This window comes from Apodemus sylvaticus, chromosome 3 (genome assembly GCF_947179515.1).
Source record: "Apodemus sylvaticus chromosome 3, mApoSyl1.1, whole genome shotgun sequence".
Taxonomy (NCBI): Eukaryota; Metazoa; Chordata; class Mammalia; order Rodentia; family Muridae; genus Apodemus; species Apodemus sylvaticus.
Window position 1 is genome coordinate 23,403,707 of NC_067474.1, and position 18,499 is coordinate 23,422,205.

The following is an 18,499-nucleotide window of genomic DNA, read 5'->3' on the forward strand; positions in this document are numbered from 1 at the left end:
GTTTCTTTTATGAATGCGGGTGCCCTTGCATTTGGAGCACAGATGTTCAGAATTGACAGTTCATCTTGGTAGACTGTTCCTTTGACCTGCATGAAGTGTCTCTCCTTATCTTTTTTGACAACTTTTATTTAAAAGTCAATTTTATCCGACATAAGAATGGCCACTCCAGCTTGTTTCTTGGGAGCATTTGCTTGGAAAATTGTTTTCCAACCTTTGACTCTTAAATAGTGACTGTCTTTGTCACTTAGGTGGGTTTCTTGTATGCAGCAAAACGTTGGGTCCTGTTTACGTATCCAGTCTGTTAGTCTATGTCTTTTTATAGGGGAATTAAGACCATTGATACTAAGAGATATTAAGGAAAAGTGATTGTTGCTTACTGTTATCTTCTTAGTTAAAGGTGAAATTCTGGTTGTGTATTTATCTTCTGTTGGGTTTGTTGAAAGATTACCTTATTGATTTTTCTATGGTGCGGTTTGCTGCCTTGTGTTGGTATTTTCCACCCATTATCCTTTGCAGAGCTGGATTTGTGGACAGATATTGTGTAAATTTGCATTTGTCATGGAATGTCTTGTTTTCTCTGTCTATGGTAACTGAAAGTTTTGCTGGGTATAGTAGTCTGGGCTGACATTTATGTTCTCTTAGGGTCTGTATGACATCTGCCCAGGCAGTCTCTTCTGGCTTTCATAGTCTCTGGTGAGAAGTCTGGTGTGATTCTGATAGGTCTGCCTTTATAAGTTACTTGACCTTTTCCTCACTCCTTTTAATATTTTTTCATTTGGTGTTTTGATTATTTTGTGATGGGACGACTTCCTGCTCTGGTCCAATCTGTTTGGTGTTCTGTAAGCTTCTTGTATGTTCATGGGCATCTCTTTCTTTAGGTTAGGGAAGTTTCCATCTATAATTTTGTTGAAGATATTTACTGGGCCTTTAAGATGTAAATCCTCGCTTTCTTCTATATCTATAATCCTTAGGTTTGGTCTTCTCATTGTGTCCTGGATTTCCTGGATGTTTTGTGTTACAAGCTTTTTGTATTTTCTTTGACTGTTGAGTTAATGTTTTCTATGGAATCTTCAACATCTGAGATTCTTTCTTCTATCTCTTGTATTATGTTGTTGATACTTGCATCTATGACTCCTGAATTCTTTCTAAGGTTTTCTATCTTCAGAGATGTCTCACTTTGTGATTCCTTTATTGATTCTATTTACAGTTTTAGATCCTGGATAGTTTTGTTCAGTTCCTTCACTTGTTTGTTTGGTTTTTCCTGAAATTCTATAAGGGATTTTTGTGTTTCCTCTTTAGGGTTTCTACCTGTTGACCCATGTTCTCCTGTGTTTCTTTTAGGGATTTTTGTGATTACTCTTTAAGTTTCTGCATGTTGACCCATATTCTCCCATAATTCCTTATGGTATTTTTGTAATGCCTCTTTAAGGACTTCTACCTTTTGATCCATATTCTCTTGTATTTCTTTAAGGGATTTTTGTGCTTCTACCTGTTGACCCATGTTCTCCTGTATTTCTTTAAGGGAGGTATTTATGTACTTCTTGAAGTCCTCCATCAGCAATATGAGATGTGATTTTAAATCTAGCTCTTGCTTTTCTAATGTGATGGAGTATGCAGGATTTGCTGTTGTGGGAGAACTGGGTTCTGATGGTGCCATGTTTCCTTGGTTTCTGTTGGTAATGATCTTATGTTTGCCTTTGGCCATCTTGTTATCTCTGGTGTTAGCTGGTCTTGCTGTCTCTGTCTCCTTTGTCCTGCAGGCCTGTGTTTCTTTACTCCTGGGATTCCCTTTCTCTCCAATGCCCTGCAAACATATGGTTCTCCAGGAAGCTTTAGGTGATGGGGTCTCCCCTGTGACTGACTTGGCAAGGGTCAAATGCCCTACAGGCTGTTATTTCTCAAATGTTCTGCTGCTGCTGGATCTCAAATGCTCTGCTGATGCTGGTTCTCGAATACCCCACTTCTACCAGTTCGAATGCCCTACTGGTGTCAGTTTTCAAATGACGTGTTCCTGCCAGTTCTGGAATGCCCTGCTCCTGCTTGTTCTCTAGACAGTATGAAGAAGTAGGCTCCTCCCTGTGTCAGAAGGGGCGCAGGTCTACCACATCCAATGGAATGGTGTTGTGGGGGGAGGAGGGAGGAATATAGGGGAAGGAAGGGGAGTGGTGTTCTGGAGGTTGCTGGGTAGAGCCCCAGAGCAGCTCTGGGCCTCTGGGGGTGCGAGGTGATTCCTTCCAGATAACCAGCTCCTGCCAGTTCTCTAGCGAGTACCAGGAAGTGGGATCTTCCCAGAGTCAGATGTGTCACAGGTCTACGACATCCAATGGAATGGGGCAGTGGCGGCAGAGTAGGGAAGGGTATCTCAGATACAGAATCTTGAAAATTAGATCTGTGTGGCCTCTAAGAATTCTGTTTGTATGATTTTGTTTTAACATCACAAATGAACCAAGACACTGGCTAAAACCATCAAGTTAGGAAGGAAGACATAGGAAACAGGAGTTTACATGGTATGCAAGTCTTCACAGTGAATTACAACGTTAATATAGTTGGATGTGGAACACAGAGTGAGAAGTCTATTTGGTAGTATACCTCTAGTTAATGTTTTCATAGTAGATAAGAAAAAAAACCATGAAAATAGCTTTAAAAATTAATGGCAAAAAATGAAAAAAGAACCGAGAAAAAATATATTTGGGTGCGAGTGTGTGCCAACAGGCAACAAGGATACCATGTAGGCTGCCTTCCCAAATGTACCCTGGTTCTGTTAGAGTGCCCACCTCCCCCTAGATAAGCCACTCAGTTCAGAAGAAGCCCTTTGGATGTATTTATTGGGGCTTTTGGACAACTTAGCAAGGCTTTGCCCCTCAAAGTGCCTTAGTCAGACTGGAAGGACAAGCCAGTGTTCTGGGTCAGTAAAGCAATACTCCTCCTCTTCCCAGAATCTGGAAGCTGCTGTGTCTCCTGTTGCCTTGTACCTGTGAGTACCCATCTGACATGCCATTACCAACAGGAAAGGCTCTTCCCAGAAATCTTTAGTGTTTGTGTGGTGGCCCATTGGTGCTTTTAATCTTCCCAGTTCCAGTCCAAGTGCTGCTGACAGCTATCTCATACCGAGGACAGAGCTGACCAAGGAGGAAGGGTAAGGCCAAGAAATCATCTTCCTAACTGCCCTCCCCTCTGCCCTGACATCTGTTCTAATACCACGCTCTCAGCTATGGCAATCAATCAGGCTCCCTGTTGTCAAAACAATCTCTGAGTTTTATTTCTGTCACTTGAACTTGAAAGTATCCTGAAAGCTCCCGCAGGTAACCTAACTTTCAGAGTCCAGGAAATGTGAACAATACAGAAGAGACTGCAGGGCTCAGTGAGCGCTCTGAGGGAAGATGTAGTCTGACAAGGAACCAATGTCAATGATGGACAGCAGTGAGAGCTGAGGATTCATGGAGATGTACCTGTGCTCTTCCTGCTCAGGTATGGAGCCTCTGAAAGCTACACATGGCATGGCCAAACTGTCTCCCAACTGATCAAATGCTTAAAGTACAAGGAAGGGAATCTGGCTTTAACACAGGAGTACACAATTATAACCTCTGCAGTTATATACAATAAGAACAAACCATCAAATAAGGCCTGTTTCGTGAGTACATTGGAAGCATATTGTAGCTGTTCCTAGGCAGACCAGATTCATCAATAAAGTCTAGTAGTACTTAAAGACATTTTAGTTCAGGTGTTAATTTAATGCTATCATGTGACTAGCAGTAGGATCTTTGAGTTCAAGGACACTCTGGTCTATAAATGGAGTTCCAGGATATCTAGGGCTATACAGAGAAACCCTGTCTCAAAAAACCACAACAAACCAAAACACACACACAAAAGTGACTAAAACATACATCCAATAGTAAAAAGGGAGGACTATGGGGCTTCCCCAGGTCTATACAGAGCCATATTGGGGAGTCATGCCACATGGCAGGAACTTGACATTGGCCAAGGACAATCCCTGGCTTCGGGCAGGAATCTGACTTTAGGACAATAAGGAAGTAGGTTACAGCAGGAATTTTTATCCTAGGGTGGAGAAGCTCAGAGTGAAAGCTAAGCTCATTGTTCCTCCAGGTCTACAAATTCCTTAATTAAGCGGGTGACCCACCCAGCTGCCTGAGCAATGGAGCCAAGGACCTCCAGGGGAAGCCAGAACTCAGCCCAGAGTCTGGGGGGAGGGGCTTGCTCAAGCTGTTAAAAGGTCTGACCGCCAGCCATTAAAGTTGGGACTTCGATCAGTAAAATATCGTCCTGGCCTCTTTCTTTTCACCCCTTCCCCATACATCCCTCAGCTTCTGTTCCAGCAACCCAGTTTGTAGTAGCTGCAGGCAGCTATGGAATACAACACAGGTCTATTATCCAGGTTCTAGAATTAGCAACATTTGTCACCCTTGTACATTTGTCATCCTCCTACATAAGATCTATAGTTATTGGAAAACCAGAACATATCATCTACAAACTGGCTGAAGCCCATCTGACCAATGACACACATTTTTTCTACTAGAAATATAAAACAAATTGTTAGTCAATCAATATGCAGTCCCATTTTATTAATGAGTCTAAGAACACATTTAACTTAAAGCAAACATATACTTACCAATTGCTAATAAAATCACACGAAATCTTTGCATTTAGAGTTAATCTACTGATGTAAAATGTTCCTATATTTTATAGCTGTTAAGTTGTTGGAATAACTTTTTTCTGTTATCTGTTTGTTATGATCATTTAGAAAATATTTGTAACTGTTTTCTTGTTCTGTGGCCTCAAGGCCAGAAGTTCTCAGAGTCCAATCTAGGAATACCTGAGGTCCTGGACCCTTCAGAATTTGAAAAGCCCCAACTTCTAGATAACACAGAGGAACATGCAGCTCTTTGCATATTCACTTGGGCTCAGGCACACAGAGGAATTTCCAAGGGCTGTGTGATCTCTACCAGGACTGCTCTAATAGAAGTGGGGAGCAGACATCAGACTCCTGCTATCGTCTACTAAACCAGGCACTGAAGAGACTTATAAGAATACGTCATAATTTCAATCTTCTCATTACATTTTCTATTTTGCTTCTATATGAAAGCGATTCTACATCTAAATGAAGATCATTCCATGTGAAAATATAATTATTTGTATTGCCATATAGTGAGGTTATTTTTTAAAAATTAATACATAGAACTGAAATGGTATTTCAATTTTACTTTGTGATTATTTTATAGAAAGGAATAGCACCCTCCCCATCGCCTACTTAAAGAAAAAATACCCATAAAGCTCAATAATTTTTAAGAACACAAAGTATACTAAGACTGGAAAGTCTGAGAATCGTTATTCCGTACAAATTTCCTTCCTTGTCATCTAACACCCCAAAGGGTATTTTTTTTGTCAACACTTCAAGCTAGAGTCACTTGGAAAGCAGAATCCAAAATTGAAGAGTTGGCTTCTTCAGACTGTCCCATGAGCAAATTGGTGGGAACATTTTTTTTTTTTGATTAATGATTAATGGAGGAGGTCTAGCTGACTGTGGACAGCCACCCCTGGACCAGTGCTCCTGGGGTGTATAATAAAGCAGGTCAAGTAAGCGGTGAGGAGCAGTGCAGCAAGTAGCACTCATCTGTGAACTCTGCTTCAGCTTCTGCCTCCAGCTTCCTGCCTTGAGCTCCTGCCCTGGCTTCCCTTGATGATGGATTACAACCTGTAAGCTGAAATAACCTCTACTTCCCCAAGTCGGTTTTGGTCAGTGTTTTATCACAGCCAAAGAAAGCAAAATAGGCTTTGCTTTTGGTACCAGGAACAGGTAAATCCTATGATGAAGATGGCCGTGTTGTATTGGGAAGGGCTGTGGGAGGATTTGGGAGTTTGGGGTTAGGGAAGGTCTGGGAGTACTCAGAGCATAATGAGCTGGCACTGGGCACTTCAAAGACAGAAATGGAGAGAAGAGAGGAGCTTGGCTCAGACGGCTTCAGTTAAAAGAAGAATCTCTTACTAGAAACACAATACCTTTTCTCTGACATTCCTTCCACACCCGTGGTTTCAGGAGGCTGGATGGGCTGTTGTGGAAGTTAACACTCACCTTTACTAGCTCCGTGTAGCCAGTCTCCCTGGGTGTCCACCACGGCTGAGCCTTCAGACCATTCACGTTGTAGAGGGAGCGCTGCCACACAGAGGCAAAATGCCCTCTCTTGTGCCCAAGTTCATACCACTTATATGCCTGTAAGAACATTATATGCCTGTAAGAACAGAAAGGCTGCTTCCTAGTGCACTTTTCCAGAAAACATTTTAATTTCAAAATTGAAGGATGTCCCATAAGCTAGTACAGATAGATGCTCCTTGAGATGTGGTCTGGCCACCATGAAGACCTATTGTAAATACTCTACAGTGAATATCTACTTCCTCCTAAGGCACAGAGTATCTTTCTTCAGCACCAGCGCTCTGGCAGAGGGCCCTCTGGTCCCCCCACGATGTATGACTGACAGGGCCACAGACCCATCACTGCTCAGTAGCACAGACAGTATGACACCATACTCTTAGCTCTGCTAAGAAGAGCTCGGGAGTCAAAATTCAAAGTGCAGTTTCTATTGAGTGCAGACTGAGTTCACACCCTATAGAGATGAAAAGCCTCAAACAACTGTCCTTTGTTAATTCAGGGACTATCTGTACCTTGGGATAATTAAATCAAGATCTTCCCTGAGATGGTATCTGGTGAAAATTCTGAGGGTTAACTGTGCTTCTGTAAGCCGTTGGGATAAGTGAACACTCACATTTATCTTCACTCCCAGGCTGTCGGCTTGGTGGATCCTGGATTCATGCCTTGTCTAGTTTGGTCTCCACACATCTAAGTCAGTTTAAAATGTAATTTGTCGTCTATACACACGATGTAAGGCACCTAAGGAGGCCATGTTTGCACTTAGCTTTTATTTTGTGAGTTCCCTTTTTATATTTTTTCTAAAAGGAGTGGATTATGATTTAAACAATTTCAAATACATTCACTATTTACTGAAACGGGCTGCTAAAACCAACCAAGAGTAAATTTATTTTCCTAGTAACTTTCTTTGATGTACCATGGTGACAGAGCAGATAAAAAGGAAATATTATTCTGAGCTGGCAATAAATAGTATGGCAGTTATAGCTATGATATACATTGTATGGAATGTTAGGCTTTTTAATAGAAAACTTTTGTTCCTGGGGTGTGTATATTTTCTGCAATAAGAGACAATGCCCATGGCTTCACATTGGCTCTAATGATACAACTGGCATCTAAGACTCACAATCTCTTTTTGACTAGCTATCACACCAGAATGAATGTACATGTTCTTATCAATAAAAAGAATTTAATTTTAACTTAAATAGCTTCTTTGTAAAACTCCAGATATAGTAAGTTAAACACAGAAAATATTGGCTTCTTTTAATTTTATTATAAAAAAAGTTGGCAGTAAATGATATCTTGTTTTAATGTACAAAATTAATAAGTTTTGAAAGTGTTTAGCAATCATGTTGCAAAATGTTCTTGCTCAGCACAGTAAAGTGTGTCCTGATGGCTCTCTTATTTTCCACAGCACTCCATGATTGGCCTTTGACATAAATGACCTCATCAGTGCTTTCTAGCAGACCCAAATCTCTCCCTTCTAGAACTGCTAAAACTGAGAGTTATAATGCCTCCATTCTTGGAACTAGAATTCAAGGCCCCTCAAAACCATCAAAAAATTCTTAATTATCTTTCTCATTAAAATCTCAAAGAGCACACATACTAATACTTCTTATATATTTTCCTTGAAAGACAAGTAAGTTGGGCCTAGAATTTCTTTAAAGTCCAAAAAGTTAAAATGGCTAAATGATGTCAGGAAAAAAAGAAAAGAAAGAAAGAAAGAAAGAAAGAAAGAAAGAAAGAAAGAAAGAAAGAAAGAAAGAAAGAAAGAAAGAAAGAAAGAAAGAAAGAAAGAAAGAAAGAAAGAAAGAAAGAAAGAAAGAGAGAGAGAGAGAAAGAAAGAAAGAGAGAGAGAAAGAAACAAAGAGAGAGAGAAAGAAAGAAAGAAAAGAAAAGAAAGAGAGAGAGAGAGAAAGAAAGAATATTCGTCTTTGAAATAATTTGATCATTATGATTTTAGCCAATTTGAATTTAAGACTTTATTTCCTAAACCTTCTGCTATTCAACTGAACACAGTTAATTATAACATGATTCTTTTTTTTTTTAAAGTATGGTAGTTTATTAATTTTTAAATCATTAGTAATCCATTGGAAAGACTAACCATATTGATGGAACAGTGTGTAAAAAAGTTTTTACAGGACAACCCAAACGGCAGGCAGTGTGCTCATGCTGCAGCGTGCAGGGTCTTAGACCTGGGGCTGCTCTGTGCTGAGCGCCTGGGCAAGGTGGGTCCTGACTGTACATGCTCACACTGTCTGTCTAGTCTGCTCACAGTGCTCTGAGTACTGACATTCACAGTAAGCACCATGCGCTGAACACCAGCCTTGAATTGGCATTCCCCTGTCATGTTTATCAGAGATAAAATCCTCACAATGACAGATCAGAAATTTAAAAATTGCTGCTACCGATATATTACTGAATGGACTCAACAAATTAGGCTATATATATATATATATATATAAAATGACAACAAAAATTTCTAGAAAATTCTGTCAAATAAGAAATTTGGTGGCCCCTGGTTCTGGAAAGACTCAGTGAAACAGTATTCAGCAAAACCAGAACCGGGAAGTGGGAAGGGGTGGGTGGGAGGACAGGGGAAGAGAAGGGGGTTTGCGGGACTTTCGAGGAGTGGGGGGGCTAGAAAAGGGGAAATCATTTGAAATGTAAATAAATTATATCGAATAAAAAAATTTTTAGCATTATTAAAAAAAAAAAAAAGAAAGAAATTTGGAGAAAAGTGCTCTACTTCTTTTTCATTTTGTTTTGTTTTCCTTTTGAATCAAGGCCATGCAGCCCAGGTGGGTCTCAGACTTGCTGTGTAGCTGAAGATAACCTTGAATTTCTGATCCTCCTGCCTTTCCTTCCTGAGTGCTGGTATTATGGGATGTTCCACCACACCTACTTCATGTGGTACTGGGGAACACTAGGTAAGCACTGTGGGAACTGAGCTACGATACAGCCTTGGGCGGGACTACCTTCCTAATGTATGTTACATCAATGCCATTTCTATTTTTGTGAAGTTATTGCTATATGCTCTTTTATATAGACACACAGACACTGATATGTGTGTACACACACACACACACACACAGTCATACACACTGACACACACAGACACAAGCAGACACTGATATGCACACACACACAGACATACATACTGATACACAGACACACACACATACACTGACACACACACACAAACACATACACCGACACACACAGACACACAGACACACAGACACACACACAGACACACACACACACACACACACACGCACACACACACACACACAGAAAGCTTCTAATTCTGAAATCTGTGCAACAGATCTGTCTGAGCTGCCCAGCTTGAGCTGGCCTGTCTGGAGAGTTGGTACATTGTGGCTGGTACATTTTAGGTAGAACACTGGGTTGCAACTTACCTGTGTTGAACCATAAATGACATTGCACACAAATAGGGCTTTGTTTTATTTTGAATCACAAATGTTTTGAGAATAAGGTGGCTGCACAGAAAATGTAACAAATGTAAGAAGCAACAGCTGGGCTCTTACAACAGTCACTGATTGAGGCTGATGATGAGAGAAACTGGTATTAATATCCCCTGAAGAAATGGGGGGAGGGGAGTTGCTGATGATCCCAGGAAGTCTGTTCCTTGGACCTTGCCCTCAGGAAGGGAGGAGCTAAGGCTGACCCCAATTTTGATTCAGAAGTTGGCAATAAAGGAACCAGAGACAATTTAAAAGAAAAATAGCCAGAGGAGAAGCAAGCTTGCTGTGTGAGCTCCGTGCAGTGCCCTCAGACTGGCTGGAGACATGTGGAGAATGAGACCAGAGCTCAGGACAGAATGTGGACTCAAGTCTTGGAGCCTCTGAAGCCTGACTACTCCATGGCCACTGAGGGTCACCTTCCTCTTTTTCTCTTCCATACTACCGGAAATATTCGCTAAAATCCATTTTCTCGTCAGCCTTTGTGGCGAGGCTGTGGGTCTCTCCTCTCTCAGACCTGCAAGGAGCGCCACAGATGTGAGCACAGAGGGCGGCCCCTTCCCAGTGGGTAAGCCCTGACCCAGACTCCACACCTAATCTTGGGTTACCCTAACATGGGGCTTCTATGGGCTTGTTTCTGCTCCGTGTAAGCCAGAATCCTTATGAACTTTCCAAATCCAGGAATTGTGCCGGTCTTTGCATATTAATGATAATTATGCTGGTAGAACAGTCCCCTGGGCTTTTAAATACCAGGCTCATAACAAGTGTTCAGTAGTGAATTCATTGTCCTTGAAGTAAGAGCTGTTTTCATCTAAGATAAGAGATAAAGTTGATTTCTTTTATCTGTCTTTGCCCTATACTACGGAATGTTCAAAGACAAATTAATTAGTGACAATTATATTTACAGAAATTGAATGCAGACTTCTCTCTAGTGTTGGATACTGTGGCAGACATTTTCTTATCCTCCTCATTCAAAGGAGGCTTCTTTTTACAGCAGGAAGGAACAAAATAATGACTACCCTTCAGCAACGCCTCCCCCTCCTCTTCACTTCTAGTGTCTTGTTCTATTTTAGTCAAATGATTGGTAGGTTAGAGGGGGAAGGTACACACGAATAGAAAGGTAGAAAGAAAAGAATGCCAATCATCCAAAGCTCTACTGCTCAAATCCGGTTGTATTTCGTGCAGGAGACTGTGCAGTCACAGCTCCCCTAGCTGCTCTGGGATTCCTGCTGCCCAGAGGGTCTTATATTCTTATTAAATTTAGAACTTTGAAGCTGTGTTGTTCTTAGGTGTCACATATGAAGGGCAATGGTTATAAAGGGTCCCTGTTGCACTGGTGCTTATCTTCAGACTCTAAAGACAGCTGAGGTAGAATTCCTACAGTGGTATAAGGTGGAAGAGGTAGGCCTAGCTGTTTATCGGCATGCAAACCACAGGGGTCGTCAAAGGGCTACAAATTTGTAGTACATGATCTCACAACTGATGTTATGTTTACACAAGCTGACCACCACACGCAGGAAAAAGGTAATGATCAGGAAGAGAATTCACTTGTTTTAGTTACTGCTTCAGTGTGTGCACGCCTGCTTGTGTACTTCCATTGGTATCTGTCATTGCCCTAGCTATATTCAGCTTAAATTTAAAATGTAGAGTACATGGTTAGCCATTAAGACCACTATGCTTAAGGATTAGTCAAGCAGATGGTTCTAAAAATGGCTACTGCAGAAATTCCAAAGTAAAACATTTAATCTGTAAATTATTGCAAAACTTGAAACAACTTTAGAGAACTCTGTATTTCTTAATTTCAACAATACTTTTCAAAGGCAGCATTTACCTTTCGTTATATACATAGATACTTTCTCTCTCTCTCTCTCTCTCTCTCTCTCTCACACACACACACACACACACACACACACACACACACACAATTTACACACACATCCCCAAAGAGGCACTTTTTAGATTACATATTTAATACTCAGGAAAAAATAAACTGTAAAATCCAAATCCTAAAGATCTTATAAAAACATTGCCTTCATAGGTTATGCTAAGAATGTCTGTAAAGCTCTAACTGGTTCCTTGCAGTAAAAGTACCCCCTAGTTATCATTTATTAGAATAGAGTCACAAGCCCAGCCAGTCATACCTCTTTGTTCCCGACCCTCTGCATGGCATCCCCCAAGTGGAAGTAAAACCGGCCATCATCCGTGCCAGGGGCCCCAGATTCGATTCCTTCCTGGAAGAGGACAGCGTTACCATCTGTGAAGGGTATTGGGGTACAATACCTCATATGAAAACATAAGACTTTGAAAATTTTGTCTCATTATTAAAATTAGATGATGAGGTTGATGCACATTTTATAGTATAAAATTAAAATGAGATAATCAATCTAAATTTAACAGTAAGGTTATCGTTAACCAGTAGTGGGCTGGCCCGTAAATCCACATGCGCTCTGTGTGCTTCCACTGTGGGAGCTAGCATAGTCCAGTACTGCAGATGGTCTCCCTCGTGGGTATGTTCACGTGTATTTTGCCTCCAAGTCTGACCATATGCCGCCTACAGTCTTTTATCCATGAACCCAAACACTTTTCTGCTTGTGTTTCAAAGTGACTACAATCCAAGTGTAAGTGGCATTTCTTTCTCCCCTAAACAAATGTACCACAGGCAGCTAATGAAACTTCTTACTAAAATTTACAGGATTCAAGCCAAACACTGGAATTTTGACACAGGTAATTTTTACTGAACAATTTCTATAGTGAAATGTTCTGTTCTTCCTTCTCTCCATGAAAGCACCGGAAATGAGATTTTTTATCATAAAACAGGAAGAGAAAATACTGAGACTGAATATGGAAAAAAAAAGACAAAAATGTGAAATAGCTTAATAGCAAGGATTCCTTTTCAGAAAGCTACATCTTTGAGGCCTCCCCAGGAAAGGCCCGTTACCCAAGGGCTGGCAAGATGGCTCAGTGGGTGAGGGCACTGGCTGCCAAGCAGGACGACCTGATTTTTATCTCCAGTTCCCAAATATTGCAAGGGGAGAGCCAGTTCCTGCAAGTCGTACTTTGACTCCACGTATATGATATGGATGTGCATATACATGATTCACATACCTATGATTTTATACATATGTATGTGTGTGTGTGTATCACAAATAACATTTCTTCTGAGAGAAGATAATGACCATATATGTTTTTTATTCTTTCATATATATATGTGAACATTATATATTATACTGTATTATATAAAATATTATATCATCACCGATATTAATTATTCAATATTAATAAAATTATCAATATTGCAATATCATCAACATTAATAATATAATATTGTGTTATGTTGTATATACATAATATCATTAACATTAGTCAATTATTAAATAATTGAATAATTATTATATAATTATTAATATTGATTAATAGTAACTAAATTATTAGCATTGTAATGTTATTAATAATAATATTGTGTTATATATAATATCATATATTCATATAATATTAAGATTAGTAATATATAATATTGTAGATATAAGATAATATATAATATATAATGCTCATATATATGTATATATATAAAATAGAAAACATATGGTCATTATCTTCTCTCAGAAGAATTGTAATTTGTACAGTCTTGGAAAACAGCCTCTAACAAAACAGACTGACCGGTGCGGAGCATCCTTGTTTGTTAAATATCTGCCCTAGCTCTTGCTTCCCCACTGCCGTACCTGGAAGCACACCAGCAGGCCTCCAGAGTTGAAGGGGATGTGAGCGCACTTTAAGTCAGACCAGTGCATGTGCCCACACAGCCCTGGTAAAATAGAAAGGTCTGCAGTGTCTGCTGACAGCCAGGACAGGTGGGGATAGAGGCCATCTAGAGGGACACCACAGCTCGGCACTATGCCCCAGGGTTGTGGGCCAGATAGGAAGCTAGAAGTCTGACTACACAGTGTGGGAATTCTCAAGGCAGGCAGCAATTGCAACAATGAGCACTGTGTTTGAGGTCACAGAAGCCACCCATACTGCTACCATAAAGGGGGTTCAAAGCTCTCATCAGCTACCTGTGCATACAGTAGCTCTTCTTTACAGTGGGGCATGCTCTTAGCCACCATACTGTTATAATTCAAACAAAATTAAACTAAGCTTAAGTAAACTTTAACTCCCTTCCTCAGTCACAGTAGCCATATTTTAGATATTCAGTGCATGAACAATACACATTATCTATCTTTCTATCTTTCTTTCTTTCTTTCCTTCTTTCTTTCTTTCTTTCCTTCTTTCTTTCCTTCCTTCCTTCCTTCCTTCCTTCCTTCCTTCCTTCCTTCTTTCTTTCTTTCTTTCTTTCTTTTCTTTCTTCCTTCCTTCCTTCTCTCTCTCTCTCTCTCTCTCTCTCTCTCTCTCTCTCTCTCTCTCTCTCTCTCTCTCCCCCTCTCTCTCCTTTTCTAGTTTATTATTGCTATTTTGTTGTTGTTATTAATCATTTTCGTATTTTTGAGACAAGGTTTCTGTGTGGTCTAGCTTTCCTGGAACTAGGTCTATAGAGCAGGCTGGCTTCAAATTTACAGAGATCTGCCTGCCTCTGCCTCCTGAGGGCTGGGATTAAAGGCATGCAGCGCCATCTACCAAGTGATATTTCTAATACAGCAAGAATTTTACTCTATAGATCTGAGTCCAAGTGCTACCCTGGTGAACTGTCCACGGTGCAGTTCAATATGGTGGAAAAAGCAATAATATATTTTAAGAGTTTGAGTCATTAGCCCTAAGGTCTTTTTCAAACAGTGTCTGCTCATGCTGTTGTTGTGGTAGGCTGAAGCATCTCCTGCAGGCCTCTGTGCTTTGGCCTCCAGCATGAGGTACTCTTGAGAGCTTGTAGAACCTTGCTGCAGAGGAATGTCCTCAGGGGTGGGCCTTGATGGCTGCTCTGCGTCTACCTCCCACTCACAGTCTTTCATTAGTGCTCAGAGACCGCGACATGAACAAGCTCCCTTCACATGTTCCTGCCACATCGAGCTCTGCTGTGCCATCCCCAAGATGAAACACAGCACCTCCCAGAAACTCAAGAGCCCAAACCAACCTTTTCTTACACGGTTTCTGTTGAGAATTTTGGCAGCAATGATGCCAAAGAGGCTCATGCAGTTGGTGTTCCTCCGTGACACTCAGTCAGGTGGAGGTATGCACTGCCTGTGGCGCATGCACTCCGAGGCCAGGGAGACTCAGTGATGCACGCCAACCAGTTATAAGACATAACCAGTAGCCACAACCAAAGGGGATCTTGAAGGACTCTGGTAGAGAGTATACGGGATGGAGACCACGGCAGGTACCTTTAAGTAGGGAATGCTCTCTGCTATCTTGTTCTGTGCCTTCAGGATGAAGCCATAGTGCACTTTAGCGAAGCCATCGTTTGGTGTCACATTCAGAACCTGAATCCAAAGAAAACAGAGAGCGACTGTGAGAGAGAACAGACTGTACAAGTGACTGTCAAAACAAATCCTAATTAGATTTGCCGTACTCGGAATGGATTAGGATGCCACAGCTTCAAACACTGTGGGAGCATCTTGTCTCGCTGCTATCATTAACTGTAACAAACCCATGGCCACTCAATTCAAGATGGCTGGCGAGATGGCTCAGCATTTAAGAGCACTGTCTGCTCTTCCGAAGGTCCTGAGTTCAAATCCCAGCAACCACATGGTGGCTCACAATCATCTGTAACAAGATCTGACACCCTCTTCTGGAGTGTCTGAAGACAGCTACAGTGTATTTACATATAATAAATAAATACATCTTTTTAAAAAAAAAAGATTCTTTTCATAGTTGCTCACTGAGTGAAGCTGTGAATGAGAACATGGTTACTGCTGGAGCACAGCTGTAACCAGACAATGCCTGGCCACTGATATGACTTCAAGGCTGTTTAGTGATTGGAGAAAATCACTCTGAACTTTTTGTGCTTCAAGACCACATCTGTCCTTTGTCGAAGGGTTGTTCCACGCTGTTTCCTGCACATGCTTCAACATATTAGGGTCTACTCATGTACTACAGCATCCACCCATGGCCACTAAAGTTAGTGGCAGAGTGGGACATGAAAACACTCTTGAGTGAACTGTTACAGATGCCTGGTGACCATAAAGACAACTATAATGGCATTACAGGGGCATTGCCACCACCATGGAAATGACATCTGCCACAGTATGGATCCCACATCACTGCAGAGGACACAGCATTGCTCCCAAGGCTGACTCGTACCAAAGTATAAGCTTATTGAATAAAAAGGAAGTACCTGGCAGCTGTAACCAAATGATTGCCTGCATTTTTCATAGTTGTGGAAATGAAAACTACCCAAAGAACTTTTACAGGCTTGACACACCAGTCTTGTGGGTATTGAAGAGCAACCCTAGGGAAGTGTTAAATGATCAGAACCTAGTGAGCTACAGGACACTAATTCTTTAACTCTATGCTGAGGCTGAATGCAGAATGGCTAGGGACCTAAGAATGTAACCTGTGTCCTACTTGGGCAACTTTTTGGGAGTCTGAGATTATTTTGAAATAACAAGCTTTAAAAAATTATGAATGAAAATAAGTTCTTGGGAGTGCCACGATTTTTAGTGTTGATTATAAAGTTGGTGAATATAATCCCCCTCTACGTGATAAAAACCCAGGTGGCTATTTCACATAAACTGGTCTGTTGTTCATCACCACATGCATTTATTATGATTTAAAGATGAATTATGCAAAATGCCTCTAAATTAAATATGAACAGTGCAAAATCAACACAAAAGCATTAGACTTGTGAAGCTGCTTAGGAAATGGATTTCTTGAGCAAAGAAAATGGAGAAGATCTGAATGGTACTTTCAAGGGAGAAGATGCCTGAGTACCTCTCCTCTATCTCTGAGCCAATTAGGGAAAGTGAAGTCACAGTTAACACAAGAGCTTTACAGAGGAAGGCTATCTAGCAAGAAGCCACCATGCTCGCATTGTACTCAGTCCTGTTTAAGGCCTAGTTAAAAGGGTAATACTCAAAACTCTACCTGCTACTGCTCGGGACCTAATCTCTCTCTCACACACACAACATCAGCAGCTCATACTTTGTACCCCTGCTGTACTTTTCCATGTGAGACCCCCAGGGAAACCATTTAAATCCAGGGTTAGACCTGATCCTTCCTCAGGAACATTTTACTCAGCATGCAAGACTGTATTCAAGGAACCACCTCTGCAGCCTCTACCTGTCTAACTCTGATCTTGCCCCTTCCAGCCATCCCTCTGAGGCACACTGGACTCCTTGCTACTCACAGTAAGCCGAAAGCACCCTTACTAGAAGAGGTTGTCTTCACAATACTCCTTTGGCTCACTCTCTCCTAGGGCATCCAAGTGGGTCAGCCCTTCACTTGTGTGAGACTGATTGTGTGGAAGAATTGCCACACTATTCCAGTTCATTCCTCCCCTGCTTATCTCCCAACTAGAAAACCAATGCCACAACCAGCCCTAATGCCCTCCAAGTTATCATCCAGACTGTGTTTTCACAGGGCCTATCATCATCTGACCTATTTGGATATTTTATTCTCTCTCTAACATGTAAGCACTATAGGGACTTTGCTTCACCCACAGATCACCCCTTGAGCCTGGTGATGGGGAATTCACTGTGTTAGGGAGCATTTCTGTGTTAAAGGTGTGGATGGGTGCGTGCTGGTCTTTCCTTCCAAGAAGAATCTCTGTAAGCTTGGGCTCTGATTCTTCAGCAGACAGTCCCTGAACCAAACCCTGGGCTGAGACTGGACCTCCAAGGTTGAACAGAATCAGTGTTGATCATAGTTGTGCTTGTACTGCTACAAACAAGTCATTATAATTACTACACTACACCAATGATACCCCTGCCTACTGCAGTCACACAGACATCATTTCAAGTAGCTATCAGATATAAGCATTTTCTAGGATTTCAAAACCCATCAAAGTCCTCTAGGTCCCAGATATGCAGACAAGAATGAGATATTCTTCTCTCTCAAAGGGTTCTCAATCCAGTATAGGAGATGCATGTGCAGCAGATGCTGATGACACAAGAGCTTCCAAAAACAAGCAGAGGCATGCAGTAGTCCCAGGGGAGGAACATCCAACACACTTATAAGGAGTGTCATTTGAAAAAAGGTCCTAGAGGCATCCAGGGGTGTGGAGATCCCCAGAGAAAGTGAAAGCAGGGACCAGCAGGCGAAAAGACAGTCAAGGCAAAAGAGAATGAGAAAATATAAAAAGGCTTGTAGGGCTAGGGATGCACAGATACCTCAGTAGCTAAGAACACTTGCTGATTAATCATGAGGGCCAGAGTTCAGGTCCTAGTGTCCATGTAAAAAGCTGGGTACAGATGTCTGAATGAGAAATGCCCACAAAGGCTCACGTGCTGGAATACTTCATCCCTAGTTGTGGCTATCAATTCTTCAGCAGGAGGTTAAGTCTTAAAGAGCAAGTATGTCTCCGAGGACAGGCTTTGAGGTTCCACAGCCCTGTCTCAGTTCTTATTCTTGCTCTGCTTCCTGTGTATAGATGGAACCATGGCAAGCCAGCTTCTTCCCACAGTGCTTTCTCTGACCATGGCATGCTGTCCTATCAGGATGGACTCTCTCCATCTGGAACTACACGTCAAAACACATGAATTTTGGGGATTTCTCATTTACTCCACAAAACCCAACTTGTTTCTTAAGTTGCTTGTATCAGAGTATTATATCACAGCCAAGAGAAAAGCAACTAATGCACTGGAAATCTCTAAAATGTCTATCGTTAACTTCAGCCCCCAAGGGATCCAATGCCCTCTCTTCTGACCTCTATAACACAGGCAACTTCCCCCCTCATACACATACTCACACAAACACACATGTATACACACAC

The 18,499-nt window shown here is 41.4% G+C and overlaps 1 protein-coding gene across 7 annotated transcripts in view; it reads right to left on the minus strand.

Annotated features, from left to right (window-relative positions):
• The window catches only part of Asph (aspartate beta-hydroxylase), a 225,844-nt gene that overhangs the window by 53,312 nt on the left and 154,033 nt on the right, over positions 1-18,499 (minus strand). For 6 of the 7 annotated variants that reach the window (XM_052176054.1, XM_052176053.1, XM_052176051.1 and 3 more), the window contains 3 exons: positions 14,952-15,050; positions 11,784-11,873; positions 6,089-6,226 (listed from right to left, as the gene is read on the minus strand). In XM_052176054.1, coding sequence (XP_052032014.1) covers positions 6,089-6,226; positions 11,784-11,873; positions 14,952-15,050 — 327 coding nt within the window. Of the gene's footprint in view, positions 1-6,088; positions 6,227-9,664; positions 10,160-11,783; positions 11,874-14,951; positions 15,051-18,499 lie in introns of those variants that run through there. The other variant, XM_052176055.1, reaches the window with a different exon arrangement.